A 14,927-nucleotide genomic window follows, 5' to 3' on the forward strand; every position below is an offset into this window, starting at 1 on the left:
CAGAAAATTCTATTTTTATGTTGCTCTTTGTGTAGCATGAAATTAAAATGAGTAGAAAAAATTAAATCCTGTAGGACATATAAATTTCAAGCTTTTAAACTTATTGTGGAAACCATCTGATAAGACTCCAGACTGTTTTGACTATTTTCAGTTGCTGCATATTTTATAGGGTAGTGTCTCAACTTGAATGATGGTGGACTACCTGGTATAAGCTGTTTCACCTCACATATGGTTAAATTATATTTCTTCCTGTCTGAACAAAGATTATTTGAAAATACAGGAAGGATTTGGCACCAGGGAAATACATGTTAGTATTTGACAAGTGTGGAACAGTGCAGAAAAATATCAATATGTGATGAAGGCATGATAAGAATCTAAGAAAAATAAGAGGGAGTTATCTGAATGTTAAATAGACAGATGTCGAAGTATGCTTTTGAAATCCCATTCAAATGGCCCTCATATCATTTAATTTTCAATTGTTAGGCTCATTTGGGCAAAGTAAGTTGGTATCCAGGGAAATCAAGAAACCCCATTCCTTGCAGTTGGCTGAATCAAAAAATGTAATACATAATAGTAACAGGAGTTCATATGTGAATCAAGATGTAAAACTTTATTCTAACTCATATTTTCTGTTTTATGGTAGATTATAAAATAATGACATATTTTGAAATGTGTCAAACTATGAAAACAGGATATATCTCTGAATGCCAGTGAGAGTCAAAATGAAAAAAAAAACTGTCGAAAATGCAGAAAAAAAAATATCAGAGACTTTTGAACACAGAATAGATACAGTTGTATTGTAGAGAGGGCCAACACAAAATAATGTGAATCCTCAAACTGGAAGCTGAAGAAGTAAAGAAACAATACTGGCTTTGTTGTGGCATTTGCCTTTTTGACTGCAGAGCAAAGTTGCAGATGTTATAAACCAGAAAAACAAAATGTGTTTTTGTTATTTAATCCAGTCTCCTTCCTTTAGGCAGATGAATTCCCAAGGCGATAAGGAAGAACTATAGAGTTGTTGATTCTATTTTAAAGTACTCTAGAGGGGGAAATTCCAGGACATTACTTCATATACTTTTTCCAGCTTTTATTAACCTCATAGGATGCTTACATACATATGAATTCAGTAACTACTGATCAAAATTCAAAATGGTCCTGCAAAATCTGGAAATTATATTTCAGTATACAAGTAATGGGAAGGTTTTTTTCTTTCTCTGCTTCCCTCAATATATCTACCATTAGATATCTTCCCATTTTATCTCATCCTTTAATTATTAAATATGTTGACAAACTACCACTCCCCATTTCCTCCGATCTTGTAACTATAGATTAGATCCAAATTTATAATGCTTGTAATATTTAAAATTAACTTGATTTTTGTGTGTGTTTGTGTGTTTTACAATGAGAGAGATGTAGCCACAATTTAATTGTATAAGAACATAGAAATCACGTATTCTTAGTACAAGATGAACTATTAGAAGCTCAGTAATAGATTTCACATTTCTACAAAATTTCTGTTTGGACAGCTTCAACAACAGGGAACTTAATATGTCATGATTGTAGCCCACAAAATTTTCTGACAGATTTAATTTATCCTTATATAATATTTATCCTTATATAATGGTGAGATTATATTACTATTTTATTTCAAAATGATTAGGGGCTTTTCATTATTTCCTTTTAAATTTCACCCTGTTAGATTTGCTTTTTTAATTCTAATATGCTAACCAAAACTAGATATTAATATCATAATCTGGTGTATTTACTTTCACTGTCAGCTTTGTGTCATGCTAGCATGTCCTTATTCATCCACTGATGAACATACTAAAACAACAATGCTAAGTACAGAGAACTAGCAACCATTTTCAAATCCACAGAGAAAACTACCATCCAAGAGAGATGTCATACATTGTCTATAGCATTTCTATAATATTAAAGTATAGATGATTAATGGAAAAGGAAATCCAGTATAGATTGCCTTTTGTTTTAGAATTTATTCTAAAACTACTGATCACATTTTCTACTTATAAGTTCCTACAAACATCACTTTTACACACTGAGAGTCAGCTGGGAAAGTAGGTAGAGAAAATGGTAGTCTCTGGATGATTTCATGGATGTTGAATACTTCCCAGTAAAAACACATTTCCCCCGGGACTTTGATACCTGGCATAATGTATTCATGGATCTCCCCTTTAAAAGTCAGCTCTGTTAAATAGAAACATTCTTCAGAGTCAGCATATTATTTCATATCAATAATTTTAATCTTCATATTAATTAACTTCTTTCCTTCGCATGGTTTGGGTGAAAGATATGAAAATATTCCTTACTCTGACAAAGAATTAAGTGATGATTGGAAGAAAAGAATGGAACAGAGAAACTGGCTTATTGTTTTCCTTTTCTGGTTACTTCTTTCCTCATGCCATTCCTGCAGGCTCCCTTCTTGCCACGCTTGTTGGAACCTTAAACTTAAAATAGTAACTCATCATCAAGTAGCCCCAATATTTACTTTCTCAACATTAGTGAGGTGAGTATTAATCATAGCCCATCATCTCTCTGTTTATGAGAAGACACTTACACAGAAAAGTCCAAGTGTGAATTATCTTTTCTTTCATTCACTTCTTCCTTCTTTCTGTGTTCCCCATTTTCTTTCACTCACTCCAAGTCTGCCTCCCACACTAAATTCCTCATCTGGTATGATGGTTAATCTTATGTGTCAACCTGACCAGACCATGAAATGGCCAGATACTTGGTCAGACCTTATTTTGGGTGTGTCCATGAGGGTGTTTTTGGATGAGAATAACATTTTAATCAGTCCAGTGCACAATCCCTGTATTGGGTAAAGCACCGCCCTCTGTAATGCGGGTAGACTTCATTCAAGCTGTTGAAGACCCGAAAAAAACAAAACAAGCTAAGTAAAAGGAATTTCCTCCTGCTTGACTGCCTTCACTTTGGGACACTGTTTTTTCTTCTCTGCCTTTGGACTCTTAACTGCAATCTTGGCTTTCATTGGGTCTTGAGGCTGCTGGCATTTGGACTGGAACTGTACCATCAGTTTTCCTGGGTCTCCCCAGCTTCTTGACTGCATATCAGATCTTGGGTCTTGACAGCCCTCGTAATTGCATGAGCCACTTCTTTATAGTCTCTCTGCCTCTATCTCTATCTCTATCCATCTATATCTATCTATCTATCTATCATCTATCTATCTATCTATCTATCTAAATCCTATTGGGTCTGTTTCTCTGGAGAACCCCATCTAAGACATCTGTTAACTTCCGCCTATGCAAGCCAGGAAGTAAGCTCCATTTGGCCTGGGCTCTACCAGATGCTACCTGTAGTCTGTTTCCCTTGAAATCTGAGGTGTATCTACTCAGATTGCTTGAGGCTATGCATAGTCCTTGTTTTGGGCAACATTGTTCCTTAAACACTCATCTTTATGGACTAGTGTTTGCTTGATCTATACTTCATATTCCCATATTAGGATGTGCTATCTTATCCATACTATTGACCCTCTTGACCTTCTTGACCATCTATTCCTGCTGTGTCTATCCTGGTCTCTATCATTTACCTATGTATAATATTTTGAGCTCACCACCAATTTACAATGACAAAGCAAGTATAGTTTGTGACTGGATAGATGAAGCCTCCTGAAACTCCTCTCTTTCACTATCCTATTCTGCCTAAAATTAAAATAAATGTGTGTAGCAATGATAAGCTTTTTAAAGTGAGGTTTATAAGACTTAGTATAGTTTGGTTAGTTCACAGGTGGTAAACATGGAAATATTAGAAGCCAAATAGTCTTTTATGTTATTTAAAATCTTGAGATTTATTTTAAGTTTAAATCTCCAAATTATGCTCTATGAGGGGTACTGGGTTCAAAATATTTAAAAACAGATGCACAATCCATGTCTTTATTGACAAATAGACAAACATTCAAGTAATAAACACCAGTAACAATCACACCTGGGCAAGAGGTCCAGGGGAGGCAATGGTCAGTGTTCTGAAAATTATTGACTTGCCCTAAGGAGATGACTAGGGCAGATATGTGTCAGGAATGTAGCCCCAGAATGAAAAGGGTATGATGAAGTGACTCTTATGCCGAGATTAAATTCTCAGTAACGGAAGGAATGAAGAGAGAGGTTTCCACTTGCTTTCATTAATATTTACATGTCAATTTTTAAAAATTATTTTAGAATATCTTTGATGTTTTTAAAAAATATATACAAAAGTTTTCGATTTTGAAATATGCACAAAAATTGAAATATCTCAGATATAGGTTTGGTTGGAACACCTTTGAGGTACATTGAGGATTAATTCAACTAGTTTGTTATTTAGAAGTACAAGCAAGTTCGGAGAAATGAAGTTTCTTGCTAAAGATCATAGAGCATCCACGCTCCTGTTCCAAGTGTGGTGCCATTAAACCCAACAGACCTTTTGTTTTGTTTTTAACAGCCATGCAGTTGTAGGGGAAGACAGTTTAATCTGACAAAGCATTTTTGCCCTCACTTTCCTATCTTACAGTCAAATTTAGAAGTTTCTATTTTCATACAATGTGAGTTTTTATTTATTTTTTTAGGAATTGAAAATGGTGTATATGAATTACCTAATGTAATTTATTTTAAACACACCTAGAGCTTTACCACAGCCAACTTAGCTATAGCTTTGTTGAAAGTGTATCTTTTTCTTCAAGTATAAGCCTTTCTTCCGTGAAACAAAGTGGGCATAGCATAAGGCTCACTATTTCATATTTTCTGTATACACTGGGACATGATGAGGACATGCTTTCCTAAGACCTCAGAAATGCAATCATTACAAGAGAAGAAATTAGAAAGCTGAAATAATCACAACATTATATAATGTTGGGATTCCCACACTGCTGTACCACTGTACATCTACTTATAACAGAAAATAAAATTACAACTATTAAAGATGAAAAGACACACACACAAAAGGGTCAAGTTCTCTATCTTTGATTCCAAAAAAAAATTTGCAAATATTTAAAAAATAAGCTTCAGGTCATCCAAGTACACAAAGATAATACAAAACTATCTAGTTTCAATTCAGCTTTATATTGTGGTCACTTTTAGAACTGAAGTAAGTGTGCCTACTGAGATCTCCAGCCAGAAGCCAACTTAACTTATGGGCCTAATAGGCTCCTCTGATAAAATTATAATTTTTAATTTTTGGCTGGAGATTCACATATTAATATGTCATTACTATAATTAAAAATAGAAGCCAAATGAGATATTATATAATATTTAATTATTATATTAAACACATGCTTCTTAAAAATATGTGGTTTTCTTGATTATCATAAGAGAAACAAATTATTTAGAGGTGCAGTCTAAATTCTTTGTAGTAGTGCTAGAATTTACCAACTAGTTTTGTGAAGAAGTTGTGAAATAGCTCTAAGAGTGAAATTTATAGCACTAAATGCTTACATTAAGAAAAAAGAAAGATATCAGATAAAAAGCTTAATTTTATATCTCAAGGAACTAGTCAAAAAAGAAAAAAATAAGTCCAAAGTCAGCAGAAAGAAGAAAAAAATAAGGATTGCAGCAAAAATAAATAAAATAGAGATTAGAAAAATAGAAAAGATCAATGAAACTAAGAGTTGGATTTTTTAAAAGATAAAATCAGCATGCATATAGCTAGACTAAGCAAAAAGGAAAGAAGGCTCAAATAAAATGAGAAAGAGGAGATACACAACTAATACCACAGAAATGCAAACAAAGGATAATAACAGACTACTATGAACAATGATATACCTAGCAGGTTAACCTAGAAGAAATAGATAAATTCCCAGAAAGATACAATTTACCAAGATTCAGTCATGAAGAAATAGGAAATCTGAACAGACCAATAACGAGTAAAGAGAATGAATTGTAATTAAAGGCCTCTTAGCAAGGAAAAGCTCAGGACTTAATGGTGTCACTGATGTATTTTATAAAAAAAAAAAATTAGAGAATTAACATCAAATCCTTCTCAAACTCTTGCAAAAAATTTAAGAGGAGAGTACACTTCCAAACTCATTTTATGAGGCTGGCATTACCCTGATATCGAAGCCAGTTAAGGGCCCTATAGGAAAAGAAAATTACAGGGTAATATTTCTGACAAACATAGAGACAAAAATTCTCACTGAAATTCTAACAAGCCGAATTCAATAGCAAATCAAAACGTTAATACACCACAATCAAGTGGGATTTATCCCTAGGATGTAAAAATGGTTCAACATATGCAAATCTATAAGTGTGATAAACCATATTAATAAGATGAATAAATGACAAAAATCATATGATCATCTCAATAGAAGCAGAAAAAGCATGTAACAAAATTCAACATCCATTCATGATAAAAAGCTCAACAAATTAGGTATAAAAATTCATCACAACACAATTAGTGCCATATATTACAAACTCGCAGCTAATATCATCTTTAGTGTTGCAAAGTTGAGCGTTTTTCTTCTAAGATCAGGAGCAAGAGAAGGATGTTCACCCTAACTGCTTCTATTCAATATGATATTAAAAGTTCTAGCCAGAGAAACTGGGCAAGAGGAAGAAAAAAAAGACATTCAAATTGGAAAAGAGAAAAGTTAAATTGTTTCTGTTTGCAGATAACATGATCTTTTATATAGAAAACTCTAAATATTCCTTGAAAAAACTGTTAAACTAATAAATTCAGTAAAGTTGAAATACACAAAATCAATGTACAAAAATCAGTAGTGTTTCCATACACTGACAAGTTATCTGAAAAAGAAATTAAAAAAGATCCCATTTACAATAGCATCAAAAAATACTTAGGAATAAATGTAACCAAGGAAGTTAAATACCTGTATACCAAAAACTATAAAATATTGATGTAAGAAATTGAAGACACTAATAGACAATCATCCCAAGTTCATGGATTGGAAGAATTAATATTGTGAAAATGTCCATATTACTCACAATGATCTACCAATTCAATGAAATTTCTATCAAAATATTAATGACTTTTTCACAGAAATATAAAAAACAATTCTAAAATTTCTATGGAATCACAAAAGATCCAAAATAGTCAAAGCAATCTTGAGAAACAAGAAGAAAGCCGGAGACATCATATTATCTAACATCAAACTATACTACAAAGCTATGGTAATAAAAACAGCAAGGTACTGACATAAAGAGTGACATAAAGACCACTGAAACAAAGCAAACAGTCCAGAAATAAATCTATGCACTTACAGTCAATTGATTTTTGCCAGAGGTTGCAAGAATACAGAATGAGGAAATAACAGTCTCTTCAATAAACAGGTGTTGGGAAAACTGAATATCCCCATACAGAAGAACAAAATTAGACCTTTATCTCACACCATATTTAAAAATCATCTCAAAATGGACTAAAGGTTTAAATCAAAGACCTGAAACTGGAAAACTACTAGAAGGAAGTATAGTGAAAAAACTTTTTGACATTGGACTGGGAATTGATTTTTTCTTTTCCTTTTTTTTTTTTGTATATAAACCCAAAAGCCCAGACAACAGAAGCAAAATAGACAAATGGGATTGCATTAAGCTAAAAAGCTTTTGCACAGCAATGGACATAAATAACAGAGTGAAAAAGACAACCTGTGGAATGAGAGAAAATATTTAAAACCATATATCTGTAAATGCTTAATATCCAAAATACGTATCAAGAACTCAAACAACTCAATAGTAAGAAAAGGAATAACCTCCCTTAAAAATGGGCAAAAGATTTGAAAATATATTTATCAAAGGAAGACATACAAATGCCCAACAGGTATATGAAAAAATCCTAACATCATTCATCATCAGGGAAATACAAATTAAAACCATAATGAAATATCACCTCACACCTGTTAAAATGACTATTATCAAAAAGATGAAAGACAACAAAGTTGGCGAGGATGTGGAGAAAGGGGAACATTTGAACACTGTTGGTAGAAATATAAATTACTTCATCTATTATGGAAAACACTATAGAGATTCCTTCAAAACTACCATATGATCCAACAATCCCTTTACTGGGTATACAGCCAAACGAAATGAAATTAGTGTGCTCAAGACATACCTGCATTCTCATGTTCATTGCAGCATTATTCACAATAGCCTAAATATGGAATCAATCTATGTGTCAATTGACACATGAATTAACAAAATGTGGCATATGTATGTTTCTATATATAAAATAAAATATTAATCATCCTTAAAAAAGAAGGAAATGTCATTTGTGACAAAATAGATGAACCAGGAGGACATATGCTAAGTGAATAAGTCAGGCCCAGAAGACAAATACTTCGTGATCTCACTTATATGTGAGATATAAAAAAGTTGAAATCTTGGGAGGCCGAAGGCAGGCGGATCACGAGGTCAGGAAATCGAGACCATCCTGGCTAACACGATTAAACCCCGTCTCTTCTAAAAACACGAAAAATTAGCCGGGCGTGGTGGTGGCAGGTGCCTGTAGTCCCAGCTACTTGGGAGTCTGAGGCAGGAGAATGGCGTGAACCCGGGAGGCGGAGCTTGCAGTGAGCGGAGATCGCACCACTGCACTCCAGCCTGGGCGACAGAGCGAGACTGCCTCTCAAAAAAAAAAAAAAAAAAAAAAAGAGGTTGAACTCATAGATCCAGAGAGTAGGATGCCAGTGGCTGGGGGAAAGTTCGTGGAAAGGAACAAAGTTCCAGTTAGATGGGATGAATAAGTTAATAGTTAATAGTAACATATTGTATACTTAAAAATTGCTAAGAGAATAAATATTTTAAATGTTCTTGTTACAAAAATAATAAGAATTGAGAGATGATAGTATGTCAATTAGATTGATTTAATTATTTCACAATGTTTACATATAATAAAGCATCATGTTGTACTGTAAAAATAAACAATTTTTATTTGTCAATTATACCTTCATAAAGCTGACAGAAAGACCTAACTTGAAAAATAAACAATGGAAAACATTGCTACTCTTTTACTGCTAGAAATAAACTTTTCACTACCCACATTACAAAGTAAAAACCATGACTTTGTAATCAAATCAACTGAAAAATCAGTCCCCAAAGTCAAATTTTATCAATAAAAGTATTTTAATATAGATTTAAATGCATGACCAGTAAGATGTGCTATAAATAAAGAAAATAAATACGATTTAGTTTAAAAGACAGGAAAATAAAACACATTTAAAAACGCTAATCTTATTGTAAGATGCATACATAGAATACATACTGGGTTTAGAAGGATTGTGAGAAAAAGTTCACCTCCTCTGATACTTTTATGCAGTTCTTGGGGTCCTCCTGGATATTCTTTGTAGAAAATAGTGTGAGTGAACAACCCACAAGTCTGTCGAGGGAGGACCTGAGTAAAAAAGGGGAAAAACAGGACACGGACGTGATTTAATTAAGAACTTCACCTCTATCTCATAACTTTAGAATCTGCGAATTGTAATTTCCTACTGGATTTTCTTGGTTGCTAAGGTCAAAATCTTATTATAATCACAAGTTGATGTTGGTGTAATTCTGTAAATATTAAGGGAGTTTCCATATCAAAAGCATAAAAAATATAGGTTAAATAATTTTCAGTTGGTTTTATAAATCTAACCCACCACCTGTGTTATGTTAAATGATTAGGGAAAACGCAAAGCCTTCTTAGGGTTAATTTCATCTAAACATGGAAATTCTCCAAGGTTCCATCTTTCATGCCATTAGGCCATTACTCTCCTCACTTCTGAAATCGAGTCCTGCATTGTAAAGGTATTCAGGTTCTGTGATTCACAACAATTGGTTTTCATAACCCCTTCCACATTAGCTTTGTTTTCACTACACTCTGAATTTACATTTTATGACATACTAGTCAAATTATCTAGTGATTACTTCTGGTATATTTTGTGGTTACTTCTTTTGTAAGTCTGAATGTTTAATAAAGAAAGCAAATAAGTAATTTTATTACAAAATCATATTTTGAATAACAAACTACTGGTAATTTAATGGACAAATGCATCTAATTGCCTAGAGTTTTTTTTTTAATTATTTGCTTAATTATCATAAGGGTTAATATTAAACTTAAGGTAAATAAATGTATATAATATTGGTTGAAAAGAATGCTTTTATTTCCTAATATGTTGAATGGTCATTCAAGGCAAGGAATTAATGCCATACAAGATCCAGTGATGTTTTGGATACAGAAGGTAAAGGAAAGGTAAAGGGAAACCTGGGTATTTTCACTATGATTTGAAATTATGTGAGTAATTCTATTTATACCTTCTGGATTTCTATGGCCATCAATGCCACTATTTGCATTATCAATAGCTTCTCTTAAATCTGAGGCTTCTTCAGGCCTTCTGGTACCAATTTGCAATGAAATAAAGCTTCACGACTAATAAATATTGTGTATCAGCTCTGGTTAGATATGTGTGTGTGCATTTGCTTTACTCACAGATAGTGATTAGATAGAAAAATAAATCATAGATAGATAGATGATAGATGGATTTTAACAGCAATATGAATAATGAATTAGGAAGGTGTAAATATTTAAATGAGTGAGAACAGTTTGTAAACCGATGCTCTGATCTTGGCAACTAATTATAAAAACATCATCTAAGTCACTAGAAGTAGGGATACTTGTTTTAAAATAGGCTATTTTATCTCCAAATGAGTAATATAATGTTTTCTTTCCCAACGAATGATTGTAAATTGCCATCTAAAATCCAATTGGTTGTATTATTGTTTATAGCATTCCTACATCCTATTATTTTTCAAGTACTATATCTGAAAAAAAAAAAAACATATACCTCCCTTTTTGGAATATGTAAGGAAAAGACAAAAAGAGAGAGCAGTATTCTTAGATATTTTTGAGTGTCTGAAAGCCAAAATAAACTGAGTGAATAAATTTAACTCTCAGATGCTATTTGTTACATTCTGTCTGTTGATAGAATAACAACTTCAGAGGTGTTTTCTTGATCCATGGAGCCTTACTCTGCCTGTAAAACTCTCAGTAAAACCACCCAACCAAATAGGTAATGAGAAATTTCCTAGGAAAAGTACAGAATCCACAGGCAAAATTTCAATACTGAAACTACAGTGGATAATCTATACATAACTCATTCCTGTTAGTTTCAGCTTGTTTTAGATTTGCCAAAGCCACTCCACAGCTTAGGAGCAAACCTATCACCAAAAGATGAGTTAATGCATAACCAGTCACCATTGAGATATGTTGGGCATTTCTGATAATCATGTAAAAGAGGTTTGAGGTTACATCCTTAGAGGAAATGGCCCTCTGTCTTCATTCCACATGTAGTTATTAACATCCTTTAATACACATGGCTCTCTGTGCTCACCATGATGCTATTGTGAATGAAGCCCTTTCTGTACCGGGCAGGTTTCAGATGTGGATATTCTTCAGTGCTGGTGACTTGAATACCCCAGACCTTCTTCCAAGCTGCATATAGCTGAATGTGAACCGGGTAGACCCCTGAGTGATGTGGGGCCACAGCATAGCCCATGTTGATTGGTATTCCGTGTTCCTGAAAGAAAGCCAGAACAACATCATGATGGGACATGGCCAATTAATTCAGTGAAAATCATTTCCACCAACATCTATTTAGAATACATTGAACTCTATGCTAAATATGAGAATTAAAAATCCAGCAAGGTAGAGGTTTTATCTTCCAGCAGCTCATAATCTTATAGAACTCCGATGGCATAACAGATACAGTCATTACTTTGGGCATGTGGTGTGTGGGTGAGATTAATTTAAAATTTTGAATATGTAAAGTTTTGGGGGAAGATAAGAAGTGAAATTAGCCCTTCCTTGGATAAATGTGGGGGGCGGGGAAAGGTGTCATTTGAGGAAGTGCTCAAATATGAAGGATGAAAGGGCATAGAATGCGTGTGTACGTGTGTGTGGTGGGGGGGTTGGGTACTGAAGAAAATCAGAAAGGTAAGTATGAATGATGAAGTGATGAGCTTTTACATTTAAACTGAAGGATTTTGAATTAATTCGATTTCAACAAGGTAGATAAGGAAGCTCTCTGAGCCTGGAGGGCCAAGATCTGCTCTAAGTTTTAAGACGAAGAACCTAGTGACAACATGTTAAGATAAACTGTAAGGGGAAGAAAATAAATAAAGGCTGTGAATTAGGAGGCTATTTCTATGGTGTCGATTAGGTGAACATAGGTAACTAAATTAAATTATTTACGGTCAGATTCAAAGGCAGGGGATTAATACCATACAAGATCCAGTGATGTTTTAGATACCCAGGGTAAAGGAAAGGTAAAGGTTAAGATTTTCTCCTTGGTTTTGAACCTTAACAACTCAATTTATTTTTATAAAACTTACACTTTACTATGAGATTCTTGGGAAAACTGTCAACTCTAAAAGAAAACAAGTATAAATTTAAACAAGAATATAAATATTGTCAATGAATGGGATTATATTGCTAGGTACATAAAATAGATCTGCAGTTTTCTAATTTCTACTTCTTTATATCCCTCCCTTTAAATGCTTATCTGCTTTAAAAGATTCCTTGTAGGATTGAATCTCATCAATTGAGGTTATAAATGACAATGCACAGTCATATATGAAAGCTGATTGAATCAATAAACAGAACACGAAAGTGTTGACAATTGCCATTTATATTTTCTATTACATGGTACACAGCATAGGAAAAGAATTCAGTCTCGTATAATAAGCAAGTAGTGAATGGATCACTTATCCACAAAGCCTTAGTCATACGCTACACTCAGCTCAGAAGATGAACCCTAAATTTTTCACAAGTCTCCATCATTCTTCCTTTCATGTAATGACCCTCATTGTATAGCCAAAGTCACCTCTCTTTCTCTAAGACTTTGGGTGTTTCCTAACATCTATTACAGTAAATGACTCTGTAGAAGACTGAATTATGAAATCAATGCTGTAAAATGAGCTAGAGTCTTTTGCTAGACACTGGGGAAAATTTCATTTCTTGATCTGTGCAGAAGAAAAATACTTCTTCCTAGCACTTGTGTTTCCAATACAAGGCAAAGCTGGAAAAGTCCAGTACTAAAAGTACTTGGAAACTACCAGAGAGGACAGGCAACAGTTGTTACCCTGCTATCACTAGGGGACATGTACTGGGACAGCCTTAGTTCTCTCAGGTTTGTTCCATGCTCCCCAATGCATGGTCACAAAGTGTTTTGAGCATAAGCAATCCTCCAGCATTCAAGATGTTGCAAGCTTGTGGATGCATTGGGTGTGAGACAGAGATGTACTTCATGAGAAAAATCTAGAGACAAGCATGTCCAAACTCCTCTGTCTGGTAAACAGAATTTGTATGAATGTGCCTAGAGAGGTGCTCCTGATTTACAGGAAAAGGGAATCAACCTGTTATCCTCCTTCTTACTCTCTCAAGTGATTCATACTGAGGTTTTATAAGACTTGTCCCACAATGTGAAAAGTGACAAAATCAACAGTGTACAAATCCTAATAGTCTCAACTAATCACTTTGTTAGTCCTCATTCTCTGCAACTGTACAAATTTTACTCTAAATTTGGGGCCTAGAAGGTTAGATAAAGTATGTGAGTGTCCTAGATACAAAGCCATGAAAAATAAAATCAGCAAAAAGTATTGAATTATCAAACAACTATATCTCCTCAGGAAAAAAAAAAGAGACATTTCACTTTTGACAGGTAGTAAAATGAATTGTAGAACTTTCATAAAAAAACAAAAGGTAAAAAGCAATTGATTTGGTGAGTAGGAAGGAAGGGCAGTAAAAAAATTTTACTATATTTATTGATTTCTGGGGGCCCAGTGTTATACTGTTCATAAGGTCATCTTATCACACTGGCAACTTGAGCTCAATTAAAATAGTAAATCACACTACATAATTATGAGTTTATGCTTTTTCAATCTAAATGACAGCACAAAGTGAGAAGTAATTCCCTAGCAACTCTTTTGCTATTATCACGGGGTTTACTGACCCAGAAGCTTCTATTCTTTACTGTCCAGGGCTTAAAACCTACTTTGCAGAGACTTGGCCAACTAGAAAATCAACCAAGCATCATATTCCCACAAGATCACAAAAATTACAAAATTTGAAAAGTCTTCCAATGTAAATATAGGAAGCACTTGAGAATCTATAAATACAGACGCATAAATGACAGAAAACAAATAAATTCAAATATGGCTTTAATTATTTATTAGAACAATGTCTCTTATAGGATCTATGGAGTCTATACTACAATAAGACACGATACCACAAATATTTAGAGGGGTTTGACTTGATCTAATGTTTCCAGTACATTAAATCCCAGTCGGTTGTGAAATAAGATATTGCAGTAATATGGAAAAGATCACCATTTTTCAAAAATTAGAATAAAATAAAATGTATTTAGCACTAAAGCTCTAACAGCAACAGAAATAATGTCATTTAATTTTGCCTTGATAATTCCTACTGATCATATCTTATTTTAATTGCTTAGTTGAAATGGGATAGTTCCCTTGAGTTGGCTCATTTACTCAGCCCATAGCTCTCAATCCCTAACAGGCCAGGGAGCATGTAGGTGACTGAGCAGGTGCAGGGGCCAGCATGAGTGCTTCTAGCACTAGGCACCAGCAGGAGTAGTTGCAGTGTGCTCTTTTAGCTTTGTGGTCCATGGACGGCTTAACAGCTCAGTGGAAGGTCAGGTGCAGCCTTTTGCACCCGCCCTCTTGGTACCCAAGTTCTTGTCCAGTGTTGAGGAAGAATCAGGTTGTATGAAGGAATTGAAGGGTGGTGAATGTGGGGGGTGGTTTATTGAGTTTGTTCATGGTCGAACACTTCTCTAAAGTCCTGTTGTCAAGTGGCCCTCTGAAGTCAAGCTGCCACTCTCTGGCATCCAGCTGCTTTTTCTCTTCTCTCCTCTGCCGCTCTGCTCTGCTGCTCAGTTGCTCTCCTGCTCTGCTGCCCCTCTGCCAGTGGTGGAGCCTGGG

The 14,927-nt window shown here is 34.2% G+C and overlaps 1 protein-coding gene across 1 annotated transcript in view; it reads right to left on the reverse strand.

The window, feature by feature from the left end:
- LOC100607259 (N-deacetylase and N-sulfotransferase 4) overlaps window positions 1-14,927 on the reverse strand; it is a 274,548-nt gene that overhangs the window by 96,367 nt on the left and 163,254 nt on the right. Inside the window, exons 5-6 of the mRNA XM_030798085.1 lie at window positions 11,318-11,503; window positions 9,211-9,339 (exon numbers count right to left, since the gene is read on the reverse strand). Of these exons, the coding sequence (XP_030653945.1) occupies window positions 9,211-9,339; window positions 11,318-11,503 (315 nt within the window). The remainder of the gene's footprint in view (window positions 1-9,210; window positions 9,340-11,317; window positions 11,504-14,927) is intronic.

This window comes from Nomascus leucogenys, chromosome 18, assembly GCF_006542625.1.
Source record: "Nomascus leucogenys isolate Asia chromosome 18, Asia_NLE_v1, whole genome shotgun sequence".
In the NCBI taxonomy this organism is placed as follows: Eukaryota; Metazoa; Chordata; class Mammalia; order Primates; family Hylobatidae; genus Nomascus; species Nomascus leucogenys.